Source organism: Halyomorpha halys, unplaced genomic scaffold (assembly GCF_000696795.3).
Source record: "Halyomorpha halys isolate HHAL.00 unplaced genomic scaffold, Hhal_1.1 Scaffold5.1, whole genome shotgun sequence".
Classification (NCBI taxonomy): domain Eukaryota; kingdom Metazoa; phylum Arthropoda; class Insecta; order Hemiptera; family Pentatomidae; genus Halyomorpha; species Halyomorpha halys.
This window is the reverse complement of record NW_027106871.1, coordinates 1,076,634-1,091,321: the sequence shown is the minus strand read 5'-3', so window position 1 is coordinate 1,091,321 and position 14,688 is coordinate 1,076,634. Positions and strand designations below refer to the sequence as shown.

The 14,688-nt window shown below is 31.2% G+C and overlaps 1 protein-coding gene across 4 annotated transcripts in view; it reads left to right on the top strand.

Annotated features, from left to right (window-relative positions):
* The window catches only part of LOC106692556 (dopamine receptor 1), a 164,182-nt gene that overhangs the window by 98,228 nt on the left and 51,266 nt on the right, over positions 1 to 14,688 (top strand). Inside the window, exons 1-3 of one of the 4 annotated variants that reach the window (XM_014438575.2) lie at positions 5,425 to 5,900; positions 5,975 to 6,007; positions 8,473 to 8,524. The exons of 1 other annotated variant lie outside the window; for it this stretch is intronic. In XM_014438575.2, the coding sequence (XP_014294061.1) occupies positions 8,507 to 8,524 (18 nt within the window). In that variant the 5' untranslated portion in view covers positions 5,425 to 5,900; positions 5,975 to 6,007; positions 8,473 to 8,506. Of the gene's footprint in view, positions 1 to 2,525; positions 2,649 to 5,424; positions 5,901 to 5,974; positions 6,008 to 8,472; positions 8,525 to 14,688 lie in introns of those variants that run through there. 2 more of the 4 variants (XM_014438583.2, XM_014438568.2) reach the window with 2 other exon arrangements.

Here is a 14,688-nt window from a genome sequence, read left to right as displayed (position 1 = left end):
AAAAAAAAAAAGAACTCCCTCGACTACAAATGGTCCCCCAACCATTAAACAAACAGATGATTACATTCTTAGTATAAATTCATATTTAGGACACATTAGGTTAACAAAAATGGAAATTGCTAATCGCATCTTAATTCATTCCATGCTCTCTTTTCATATATTTTTTCATTTTTCTTATCCTTCTGAGAGAAATTACAGTAGATTACTAAAATAACATTGAGTGATGATCATGATTCGCAATGAAATTGTGCGTATTAGAAGGTGATAAATGAATACTTGACTGTTGGTTAAGATGTTTGTTCAATTCAAACTTTACTTTAATAACTGGAGCATGCTCTTCCCCTCGGAAAGTCTGCTTTTCATTGTCCTTACCTCACTTCTTCTATTGCTCTTTTTCTTCCTCTCATTTCTATTTTTTTATACGAGTAGCTTAGTCTATGAAGTCGATTTAAATCTTAGACCCACAAAAGCTAAGTCCACCTAGTGATGGAACGACACTGGAGGATTGTTTCCAATTTTTAATATACTGCCCCAGGTATCAAGAGAACCGAATCCGGTACATACTGAAACTAAGCTATATTAACCCAAACCAGTTGTATGAATTTCTTTACCTTCATAATCGGATCTTCTTCTTTTTATATATGTAACTCAAAGCCTTATACTTAGAGCAGAATAGCTATCTTCACAATAAGATGTATAGTTTTTTATTCTTTTATTTTATTAATTAATGTGGTTTATGTTCTGTTTTTTCACTCTGAATAATGTTGATAATCCCAGTTTGGGTTTACTGTTTCTTATTAGCTATCTTCACAATAAGATGTATAGTTTTTTATTCTTTTATTTTATTAATTAATGTGGTTTATGTTCTGTTTTTTCACTCTGAATAATGTTGATAATCCCAGTTTGGGTTTACTGTTTCTTATTAGCTATCTTCACAATAAGATGTATTGTTTTTATTTATTTTATTTTTTTAAGTAATGTCCATTTTGTTCTGGGGTTTTTTTCACACTAACTAATGTAGATAATCCCAGTTTCAGTTCACTGGGGGGTAGTGCTGCTCGCGTCCGTATCATTGATACACGTGCCCCATGGATAGCGCTAAATGAGTCGCCACAACAGCCCACAGAATATGACAACTGACACTTAACCGTAATGAAAACAGCCTTTCTAAAGGCCATCAAAACTCCAAGCTCAAAATTAAATTTTGGAATGCTGGAGGTCATAACACATGATAAAATTACAGAATTGAAGTTTTTTTTGGAAAAATATAATATTGACGTTGTTGGTAGTTGCGAATGTGGAGCTTCAACTGAAAAAGACTTTATAAGTATAAAAGGATACCGAATGAAAACATTGACACGTGGACTTCAAGTCGCCTCAGGAATGGTAGTTTATGTTAAAAACCATCTAGTCGCTAAAATCAATATAATTACGACTATGACTGTAACAAAAAAGTCTGAGGTGATGTGTGCCAAAGTATAGAATGGGAGATGCATAAGGAAGATCTATTTTATCTATAGCCCACCGGGAAAGAAGCTTTCTCTTGAAGATCTTTTGGAAGGCTGGGATGAACACTCATTACTGATGGGAGACGTTAATGCTCACTCATGGATTTGGGGTTATAAAACGAATAATCAGGCAGGTGATGTAGTTGAAGATTTTATCTATTCAGGACAATGTGATTTTGTAGATAATGTGCAGAAGCAACCAACATTTCTCTCGTATAAAGGTGACCAGACGCACCCTGCCATCCGTCATTTACGCGGAAAATTAAACACGATCTCATTTCACCTCCGTAGGAAAAAAAAAGTTTCAGTTCACTGTTTGTTATTATCTTATAAATGATTTTTAATTCACCATTTGGGTATTCTGTTTTATTATTAGCTTATATAATAATCAAATAGTTTGTTGTTTGTTATTATGATTATTACCTATTTGTACGGGGTTGCCCCATAAACAAATAAATAATAATTATTATTAGTACTATTACCACGAAGAGGGTGTCGTCTGTAAAAGAAACTAAAAAAATGTTGGAAACAATTCTATTCAGGCCACATTTTAAGAATCACGAGACTCAAATAATTTTTCTTTTAACGGTTACTCAGGTTTATTTTAACACTTTGTAGAGTGGAATAAAAGAAACTATTTTGTTTTTATGTGAAGCTTCTATTGGACTTAGATATACATTTATGGTCTGAGACTGAACTATAAATATATTGAAGACCATTCAGCCTTTAAGTACCTAAGGGTCATATTTTTGTAGTTACTAGAAGAAGTGAAATATTATCTTTTGCTTAAGGTCTGATGGATTTCAATAAAAAAAAATTATTGATTGAATATAAAGAAAAGTTTATGGTAGATAAAGAATTATTTTCTTGGATCTCTTTTGTTTTCTTTTTTTAATGGAAGAGAAAAAAATAATTCTTATTTGCACGCGATTGCAATTTCATTTTCGATGATTTATTTTGCAATCATGCATATGATTTAATTAAAACTAATATTGCAATAATGCTTATCTAAATTAACTTTACAGAAAAATCTTAAATTGTTTCAAGTTATACCTTTACATGGAAAAAGAGTGCCATCGTCATTTTGAAAAAAAAATACTATTAAATGTGGGAAAACAAAAAAGCTTTTTTATAGATGCGGTAAGAGAATTATATCTTAGCAATTACATATTATAAAAATATAGCTGTCTTTTATAGTTCAGTTCGTAGTTTTATAGTGTCAATGCAACTCAACTCACAACAATGTTTGAAAAACTGTAAACTTAACTTAATGGTCACATGACCAGTGGTTAAGGTTAGGTCGAGCTAAAATTCAAATCTCCCGCCATGGGTTACATCACCAGTCTTGACCTCCGACAAAAAAAAAATTAATAAAAGGGAAGTTGGTATTTAAATTTGGAAAAAATAATTAAATACCAACTTCCCTTATACCATAAGTTAGAAACAAAATTAGTGTTATAAAATTATAATGACTTGGTCATTCATTATATATTGGAAGTCAAATGACTTTGTTTTGTAAAATTTCAAGTAACTTTTACTCCTTATGAGGGATTTTGGAACTACGCCATTGGTATTTTCTTCAGAAGAGATGTTACGGAATAGGTAATCAACAAATGAAATTACTCTTTCTAATTTCCTCTGTTAATCACTCTGAAAACATGAAGCACTAACAGGATATGCTTGCTTTGGTCCTATTCGTTTCCCTCATCCTTCTCTATATGGAAAGTTATCTCTCTTCAACGTTTATTTTTAATCAACCTTTTGAAATGTATTCACTCTCATCTCACGGGAGAAAAATTAAAAGACATAACCTTCATTGTCCCTTAGATTATCCATTCCAAAGATCTTTGTTTTCCTGTACGGTCTCAGATATATTAATGGTTAATCACTTTTTTCTTTATGTAAACTATTAAATTAATTAGAATTAACAACCTCATAAATCGTGATCATTAACGAATACATAAATCGAGATTTGCGTTAGAATACACCTAAATAAATGTGTGTGAAGAACACCTTCAATCGAATACCAAGCATTGCACTATTTCGAATTTGCTTGTAAATAGTTTTGGTACTTTATTGAATAAAACTAATTGTGATTTAAATGAAAATATATATATTTTTTTAAGACTATTATTCAATTGAATAACTCACATGAGCTTAGGGGATTTTCAAATCAAACATTTTTCGCTAGCTGGGTTAATAAATTATTTTTAATGATTAGGCCCATTGTAATGATGAAGATGAAAGCCAGATGAAGTGAGAAAGGCAAAATATAAGTTGAATAGTATAAAATGAACTTCAGTAGGTGTAGAAGTGAAAGTTTTTTTAATTTATTTATTTTATTCCAGATAGACTTGAGCCCTGTTTCATAATAAAGTACAAACTAATACTATTAATCAGATTTATCTTTATTCAATTACCTTGACTTGTACAATAGTAACTTCTATTTTAGTATTTTTTAATTCCTGTAATATAGTCTCATTTGAAAGTGGGTGTATTGGTAGCTGTTGTTCAATGGTAACGTATCATGTTTCCTCCTTGTATTTTTCTCCTATTCCCTTTTTCCATAGCCGAGGAACAGCTACTGATAGTTCTTACTCACTCTTGGTAAGAATTATCAACGCAGCAAACTGTAATAAAATTCCAGAACTCAAGAACCCGAGCGGCATCCTGTCTGTCCTTTTCTACTCGCAGAAAACATTGAGGATATAAGAGTTTTTCTATTGGACACTAGGTTGCGCTAGTAGTTACTTTATTTACAAAATTGAAATAAAAGTTGCCAGGAATTTTAAAGAGTTATAGTTTGAATAATTAATGCGAAAACGATGCTTGATTAGTCTCGTGAGTATGGAAGCTAAAATAAACGCTTTTATTTCTAAAATAAAAACTAACATTCGTATTATTGTTTGTTGGAATTCAAACGAAACAGTGAACAAAAATTTATAACTTTAAATTTTGATCAAAATGTGATGAGAGTAGTGTGAAATCTGAAAATGAAGCAGGTTAATGATTTGGGTCAGTGATGGAACAACAAACAATGGCCACAGCCTCTTGGTGGTGTACAAACAACCGCAGACAAGACCAACGGTAAGCTGATCACGTAATACACTGCACACCTAACTGCATCAATTAGTTACCACGGCAGTGCTAACTAGCCAGTACTCTCTAATCAATAACTCGTTAATACACACACAAAAATTCAGACACACACACATATATATATTTGTTGACGGAGAATAAAAAAAAATCTTTGTTTTGGGACTTACTCTTTCTGAATTTATATTTTATTTTGTGTACTGTTCTGCAATTATTCATTACCTAACTTAAATAGGTTTTTATTTATCTCTTCGTATTCAACATAAAATGTGACGATCTTAACCTTAAGGTAGCAATTCAAAGTTCATAGCTTTGGAATTTGAACTTACACCGATCAGTTCTGGACTTCATTCCTCAAGATCACAAGATAATTGACTTTGAATTAATGCATTTTAAGTTGTATATTGGGGTTTGGAAAATCCCACGTTCCTTAGAGTGTTTTATTTTTCTTGTAACAATTTCGTTTATATATATAAATTTTCTTCCCAAAGCCCCTAGCCACTCATAAGGTTTAATCTTGCTAAGCAACTCGGAAAATCCCTCGTAATCCTGCACATGGTCTGTACTGTAGTGTATATATAATAATCAACTAGAAACCTTTAAAAATGAACATTGGTTTTTTAGTCCTTAGCCACATAATATACGTATTAAAAAATACATAATATATGTAAATACTACAGTATATATAATAATTACACTACAGTATATATATCATATATACTGTAGTATACATTAACTATATGGAATCTTTAACCTAAGCAATATTTATGTGAACGTAAATCACTGCTCAATATAGGTTGATATGATGTTTTATTTTGTTGGAATGCCGTGTAACAAATTGCTGTGAGGAAAGAATAGACATTCCTGAGGGAGGAGACATTTGCAACAATGTAGTCCTGACAACTTCTTTATAATCATTGCCCCAATGCCAAGGGGAAATAACCCCCTTTCCTCGGATCTATCAAGGAGAAAAATATGGAATAGAGTTCTGATAATAGAGGAGCTGAAGGACAAAGAAGGATGGAAGGTCGTCAGGACTAATTGACACATTTCTTTCTTGTGAAGTCAGTCCTGGCTTTTTGTCCCTCAAAGTGGTGTCGTTTCTTTATTGCTAATTATTGTAGGAGTTAATTGTGAGACGGGATCACTGAAGAAATTTTAATTGAGATATTATTTAAATTTATTTTATGAAATATTTTTGGTTCTCACAAAGAAGTATGATCCAATTTGCCCTTACCATATCTATATTATTCTGACCAGAGAAAACCAAAGAAGTTATACCAAAGGTAATAAAAGGTAAGACTCAACACGAATTACTTTTATTTTTCACAGTAATTCATTTACTAATTCACTTCTTATTTCTGTTTTAGAGGGTTCGGAAAAAAAAGAAGGTTTAACTACCGGTAATATGTATTTCCTAAACCTTACGTAAAGCGAAAGTAATTTTTATTAAAAAAAAATTGAAATCTGTTAATGTTTAAGTCCTTTTTAAAAGTTGTATTTTGTCTAATAAACAACAAGTGGATGACACTGATTGAAAACAATGGGGAAATCAGGCGATGCCGTAATTTCGAAATTGAGTTACAGTAATAGATGAGGAAAAGTACTATAGTTCTATGAGGAAAACTTTCGGGAAAATAATTTTATACCACTTAATTGGTCTGGAAAATACTTAAATTGAGAAAATAAAAACTTATGTTCCTATTTATAGGTTAAAATTACGCGATGTTCACTAATTAATGAACTCTCAACAGTTAATCCTTAAAAATAATGAATAATAATAAATTGGATCCATGCAGCCTCAAGACACTTTATTAATTTATTTTACTAACATCACCAATGTTTCGGCCTGGCCATTGTCAAGGATTATCTTAATTTTCGATTTCACAGCATTTTGATTATTTCTAAAATAGTTGCAGGCCCATTTCAAATGTAATATACACAATTAGCCTGTATTAGTCATCTATTTAATAAATTTAAATTTAATGTTAATTGTTTTGATTTCATACTTTCATACTAACTTATCGATATCATTATTATTTTATTTTTTTCGGTTGGCTCTATAGACCTTGTAGATCTTTGGCCATCCTAACCAGCCTTCTTCACACCTGCCTGTCTTGGGCTATTGCTCTCCAGTTTGCTGTATGCAGCTCTTTCGCATCTTTATTGATTCTGTCAATCCATTTGGTTTTTGGTCCCTTGCCTACTATACTGGCATTTATTGTTGTGTAGAGTCGTCGTGATGGATTGCTTCGAACCCCATGTCCCGCCCATCTTAACCTTCTTGCATTTATACATGAGATATAGTACCATTGATACAAACAATTAATATCCAATTTGAATTATCTAACCATACGTAATGCATCCTATTACTTTAATGTTTTTCTGTTTTAGCAGAAACATAACAATAAGATACGAAAATACACATTTGTGCATTATAAAAGTTCAGTGTTTAGGTACTAGTGGTTACTCCACTTAACCGCCGATGTCATGATTATAGTTACTCCATACTAAGTAGTAACAGTTCTTTTCTACATCTGTAAACAATTTTTGTTTTAGATATAAGTAGATGGTCAGGGCTGCGGTCAAAAAAAGAACAAATAGTTTAAAACTATTTTGATGTCCCACGTTTCGCCCCACTTTGCAGGGCTAAAAAGATACAAAAAAAAGAAAACTGAAAATATTACAATAAGGTAATTTAAGGTAGGATAAATATTATGTAAAAATAAAGTGATAAGAAATTACATATAAATAAAAGAAAGGAAGACATAAAATAGTATCAGCATAAAATAAACTTGAATATACAATGATAAGAATAAACAATGGTAGGAGTAAACTTTTTTTTAAAATACGTAAAATATAAAGTTAAAAAAGTACAGGAGATGTACATAAAACAAAAACAATACGAAAAAAAAAGTAGAGATTAAATAAACGTCGTGATAGAATAAATATAAATAAAAATAATAATAATTATATCAAATGATAATGAATGAGCAAAGAACAAATCAAGACCTGTTCAAAGCGAAAGGTTGGAGAGAAGGCAATAATAAAGCGGAAGAGTGGAGGAGTGGGGAGGAGGTGGCCAGCTGTTTAACGGCTATATTTCTATTTCTAATACGTCGCGTATACAGGAAGTAGTCAAAAAGATATGATGAAAAATGAAAAATAATAAGAGAGGGATACAGAAATATGATAATAATAATAACTATAATAATTTTCTAATTTAGGAATAACTAAGTAATATTAGAAAGATACATATCGTTACTAATAATAGTTAATTAGAAAGATACATATTGTTACAAATAGTTTTAAACTATTTGTCCTTTTTTTGACCGCAACACTGACGATCTACTTATATTTAAATCTTTACCGTCAACTATATATACATATATATAATTTTTGTTTTATTTTTCATATTCGTAACTTTCGTTTTAATTTTCTACATCTGTGCAATAGTACTATACTTTTAAAAAACTGACCCCTCCGTATTATCCTTAATACTAACTTATTTCACGATACTAGTAAATAAATTTCATACAATTTCTTTCTTCATGAAACATTTTTACTACATTACTATATAATATTTGTCTTCAGCACTAATTTCAGTCATGGGCCATTTTTATGTTCTCTTGAAATTCATCTGATTTATGTTTAATTTAAATTAATTGATTGTATATTTTAAATTTAAGCTAGATATTTTAATTAAAGTTAAAATCAATTTTCAATTATCTCTTCATTACAATTAACACATAAAAAAATCATGTTATTAACAAAGATAACTATTTGGTTATTCAGTCATTTTGAGTACAATATTAAACCCAAATAAATAAACGATTATATTAATAATTGTATTTTTGTTCTGTTCCAGGTGAGACCCAATCCGGTGCCATGGAAACTATTTAATGTCCAACATCAATAAGGTAAAATGTTTCTCTGAAACGTTCGATGTCATTATTAAATACACGCACATTTGCGAATCTACAGCTGTTCACAATACTATCTGGACCAGTAAATACACAATTTCAAACAAACATATATTCAAATCAACTGTTGTTAAGGGAAATTTCGCATCCAATTAAAAAAAAAAAAGTTTCAATTTAGTTTAGGAAGAGACGTAGTTGGTCTCATTTTGTAACCTTGTTTAAATGGAAAATGCTACACAATGAGTGCCAACTCACGTTGCACATATATTATCTATTTCAGATTAATTTTTATTTATTTTCTATTTCTCTAATAATATCTTCCTCGTCAGTCGCTGCGTAGTAGTACGCAACCTCTTTGGTAAGTAAAAAAAGTATTGTCCTTTATGAACCAATAGAAATACGGCCATTCGACAAAACCCACAAGTCTGGAAGGTATCTAGTTAGAACTTGCCAATTGTGTACTTATGGGATGAACATATGATAATTTTTTTTTTCAATATATCTGAAATAAGTCTCTGACCAGTGGGGTTTTAGTCAGCCTCAAATATTTTTTAATGAATTTCAATTTTAACTCTTAGATTTAACCAAATCATTTTGTCGGCTGACGAAATCTGAAGTACATTAGGAAAAAGAGAGTTCTGAATAGATGCTCAATTCAAAATCCGAAATATTGCTATTTTACCCAAAATCTGTGGATCCGAGGGAGAGGCTCTCATAAATAAACAAATTAAATGGTCTAGGTACACCACTGTAGGTAGATTCAAAAATCCAAAGGGAAAAGGAAAACTTCACAGCCATGAATACGAGCAATTCGGGGAGTGGCACCGAATGTATCGGATGCTCTGAATGATGACCAGAAGAACGTTGAAATGGTTTCGGTTTTCTTAAAAAGGAATGGCCTTTTGAATAAGATTTAAACCGGAAAGTTTGTTATACGTACTAAATAATTCTAAAATAAGTAATTATTTAAATGTTTTTTCATAATTATTTAAAGAGTATCAAATCATGAAATAGAATAATAAAGCGCGAACCATGGGCGTTGATGACCTCAGGGTTTTACGCCCTAAAGCCCTAGCCAACAACAACAACAAGCAATCTAGTGAGAAACTCTACTGACATGATTTAATCAATGTTGATTGTATAAAACAAACTCACCATACAGCTAAATTAAACAAATATGAAAATACATAAAAAGAAGAACAATAGTTTAATTATATAATTAGTGCGTATATTAATGTTATTTATTATTGTTGACTAAAAATTAGAAATATCAAGATCTGTTTTAACATTCATATAAATAAATGTTAAAAATAAGTTAAATATAAATCAAAACTAACCCATAAAATAGCAGACATTTTTACCTGAATTTTTGTACAGTTATCTCCTTGAACCTTTAATATAAGTAATTTGAATTTATATTACTTAATATTCATTCATAAACGCGACATCGGTCCAAGTGGAAATCCATCGGCACAAGTTTAATCGATGGTAGTTGATTCTCAATCAGTTGCAGCCACAAATTGTTAGCGACCAGACCAATCAAGTGCCCTAACTATTCGCAAGCAATAGCTAGGCCACTTTGATACAAGATTACTAACAGCCTATTTAGCCCATGGTTTCCCTCTGTATTGGATAGCCACAGCTCAGCTACAATGCAACATCATCTTATAATAACTTCCGATAATATGTTATCATACCTTTTAAGAAATAAATAATTTTTTTTATAATTTAAAAATGGAAATTTATATAATGAGCGAAATAAGAAAATTGAAACTGAATTACTAATTTATTTTTATTTGTATTGACATTTTCTTAGAGTAAATTACAAAAAATAATGTGGAGAGAAGGCTCAATAGTCCGCCCGTAGTTAAGTAACTTGGATATTTTTCTTCAATAAATAATAAAGAATACATAACTGAGATATAATGATGTATATTAAATTTTAATTGATATTTACAAGTCTGAGGACGAAAGGAAATCATGTTACTTGAAGAGGCAGGAGATATACGAAGAGAGAGAATTGAGTTTGAAATAGATTTGCGTTCCATTGGGATGCATTTCAGTTAAGGAGTAGTCAGATGCAAGTATCTTACGGAATGAGTTATAGAGGTGAGGTATGTGTTAATTCCGTATATGAACTGAAGGAGTTAGAGGATATGGAAAAAGAGAACTAGAGGGGGTTCGATAATATGATATTTCAATAAAGTGCTCCATGGTGGTGTAGCAAATTCTACACGTTCTATTGTTGAGAAAATCAAAAATAAATCAAAGAACTCCTTAATCTTTAATGAATGGCTCTTGCATAGATTTTCTAAACGGCTCTAAAGATTGATTTTTATTTACCCATGCGATTTTGCATATTGGTGTACATAAATAGATTTATATCTTCTACAAATATAATCGTCGTTTGATACCTGTGATCTTCTATAAATAAAAACACCAATCGTTAAGTCATATATAACGTAAAAAATTCATTATAACTCAGTTTCAATTATGCTGGCTTGGTTCAAAAAATGTTTGATTGTCCCTATTATACATCTGACCGCTCCCACGAAGAAAAACCGTATGCAGTTTAGGGAGTTTAGGCGTCACCTTAGCAACCTCAAACCTACAGCGGTGCCGGTTTGATTCTGACCAGGTGAGGTTTACTTTTATTTCGTGACTGCCCTATTGAACGAAGACTTGGTCCTCCCACTCTGGTTTGAATACGTTGGTCATCTTGTGGACAATTCCTCCTCTCTTCCATATGTCAGAAATATCCTGATAATAATAATAATAATGGCTTAACGAACCCGAAGGTTCGATGCCGATACTACCAAACGCTCTCTGCATATATCCTTCTAGTGATGCCCCTTCAAACCCAATTCCACTAAATCAGTAATAACGCAATCCACCCATATACGCAGTCTACCCCTCGGACGTTTACCTGTTGGATCGATGTTTATTAAAATTTTAGGGATTTACTAAGCCCTACAACCTTACATGGCCATCTTACACGCCACAATGCTATAACTTGAGTTATATTTACCGGGTGTAGGTCCCTTAATTCAGCGTTGTGTAATCTTCTAAATTCTCCCATTAATTCATCCTTTTTCGGTCCGAATATTATGCGTAATACTTTATTTTCGAAAACGTTAGGACGCTGTTCATCCATTAGTGTAAGAGGCCACGTCTCGCATCCATAAAGAACAGTGGGAAGGATAATGGTTTTGTAAATTATAATTTTTAAGTTTTTCGATAGAAGGCGCGAACTAAGCAGTTTCGAAATTGAAAAATAACAAGCATTTCCGGCCTTCAAACTCGCTTTTATTTCTTCATAAATTTCGTTTTTTCTAGTTACCGTAGAATCTGAAGACTTAAACCTACCTGTTAAAACGTAATTCCTTCTATATCTATATCACCGAAATTGCTCGCATTTCTACTGCTAACCATGTATTTTGTTTTATCCGTATTTATTTCAAGACCTTGCTCCTTGTTGGAGTTTATTAGCGTGTTTGTATTTAGTTCTATAGATTCTTTGTCATCATCCAATAATACCAAATCATAAGCATACCCAAGCACCGGTATTTTACCACCCAAATTTAAACCCTTTTCGGTATTCATCACACTTTTTTTTTTCTTTTTTTTTTACCCGGGTGGGTCCCTTCTTTTCGGGCTTTAAATTGGTTCTTTTTTGGATTGGTTGGTTCTTCTTTACCTTTAACCTTACCGGGAACCTTTAAATTCCCAAGGTTAGGCCCCACCTGGATTTCTTTTTTTTTTTCCCGTTATTGCCCTTTTTCTTTCCTTTTTTTTTTTTTTTTGGGGGGTTGGGGAAAAAAAATCACACTTTTAATGACGTATTCTAGTGCTAGATTAAATAAGATAGGTGGTAATGAATCACCTTGTTTTAAACCCGACCGGACCTCGAATTTCTCAGAATAATGATTACCAATTCATACCTTACTATACGTTTCGGTCATGCACATCCGTACGAGATTTATTAACTTCTTTGGTATTCTCTGTTCCATCAGAATATTATACAGCTTCTGGCGGTCAATAGAATCGTTAGCCTTTTGGAAATATATATAAAGCTGATGAACTATCCCGTTGTATTCCAATTTTTTCTGCAAGATTTTCCGTAATGAAAAAATTTGATCAATTGTTGAACGATTTCGTCTAAAACCACATTGGTAGTCTTCGCAGAAATATCCTGATAGGACTAAAAAAATAAAATAAAATCTTTGACCCATGGAGATGTTCTTCTGAATCTTTTCATAACCTGCATCTTCTTTGATCTTTTAAACGATTTTTTTTAAATATATGTTGATATCTGTTGGAAAAATATTTTTATTTTTAAATAGACTAATGTATAAAAACTGAGTGATTCAATATACCAATTCTTATTATGTATTTATTTTACCGCTGTAAATTAAATAGATATAATAATCAATTAATTCAATCATTAATCAAATAAAAATGATAATGTATGTTTAATTTTAATTTTCCTAAATTTAGAACAAGGGGAGCATTTCCGGGCTTGTCAGTTGTGATATAATTTAATTTATAGAAACCCTGTTATTCAATTTAGTAGATTCAGAAAACGTTTGCGCATTTAGAGCCTGACTTCTATTGCAGAATCGTCCACCTTGGTGCACAGAGAGAGAATTTCGCGCTTCTATGTAATTTCGTTAGGACGGATTTTTGGCTGTCAAAACTAACTTTGCAATGGTCCAGATGTTACGGCCCGCTGTCGCAGTTAGGAGTTTCTGACATCGTTAGCGAGGTAGTCTGCTCTAACAACGAATGTCAACTTGTTTGCTTTAAATTCTAATTATAAATTATTTACGATTTATTCCTGGTATTTCACAATTTGCATTTATTATATTTTAATTTCTTTATAAATAATGTTATCTTATTGGATTAAAACCCCATTTATTTAACACTTAATTTATTAATAAAAAAGTTTTAAAAAACTTAGTTCATACATTGTCTTATATGCTATCACTTTAATCTTAAGGGTAATGAATATCTCTCACGAGGCAGTATTAGTACAAGAGCCCAAAAAAAGCTGTTATCTCACCCCAATTTTTTATTACTTTAATGAAAACTATGTATAATTACTAGTAAAAATTCATGAGTCTGCCAAGTGTAGGTAGGGGGAATAAAAAATAGCGGCTGTTTCAAAGCGATAAAAAAAAAACTATTTTTTCATTCGGAGCTCTATATCTCAAAAAGTAGGAAGAACACAAGAAAACCTAAGAATACGTCATATAAAGAAGAGTACATTTGCTAAAATATGAGCCCTAATAGAGTTATTTACGTTAAATAGTTTTCGAGATATAGCTATTTAAAAAGCAACACTTCATAAAAAATGTAGTATGGGACGTTCTGAAAGATCAGTAGTTAGTGAATTTATTTTGAATAATTTATATCTCAAAAACCATTTGACGTACAGATGTCTATTAGCACTCAAATTAAAGCTAATCTAATGAGCTATAAAGTATTTTATGATGTTTATCTTCGTAGGAGTAATAGTTTACATGAAATTTGTTAAAATAAACTATAAATTGATTTATAGTACGGAGAAATTTTCATTTGCCAATTTTACACTCATATGTGAATATGATAAAAACTACTACCCCTATTAACTAGCTTTAATTTGAGCGCTGGCAAACATCTGTATGTCCAATGGTTTCTGAAATGAAGTTTTTCATAAATCAAACTTATTGCCCGAACAACTATAAATGAATATATTTTAGCAAATATCATGAAAACTACTATTCCTACGAAGGTAAAGGTCATAAACTTGTTTATAGTCCATTAAATTTGACTACTAATAGACATCTGTACGTCTCATAGTTCCTGAGATATAGATTTCTCAAAATAAATTAGCTAACTACTAATCTTTCAGAAGATTTTTAGGAAATGTTTCTTTTTATAAAAAGCTACATCTCGAGAACTATTGGACGTAAATATCTCTTTTAGGGCTAATATTTCAGAAAATTTACTCTTCTTTAAATAATGCTCTCTTAGATTTTCTAGTGTTGTTGGTAGTTTTTAAGATATAGAGCTCCGAATGAAAAAATAATGTTTTTTTAGGTTTTTGAAACAACTGCCATTTTGTATTCTCCCTACCTATACTTGACAGACTCATCAATCTTGACTAGTAATTATACATA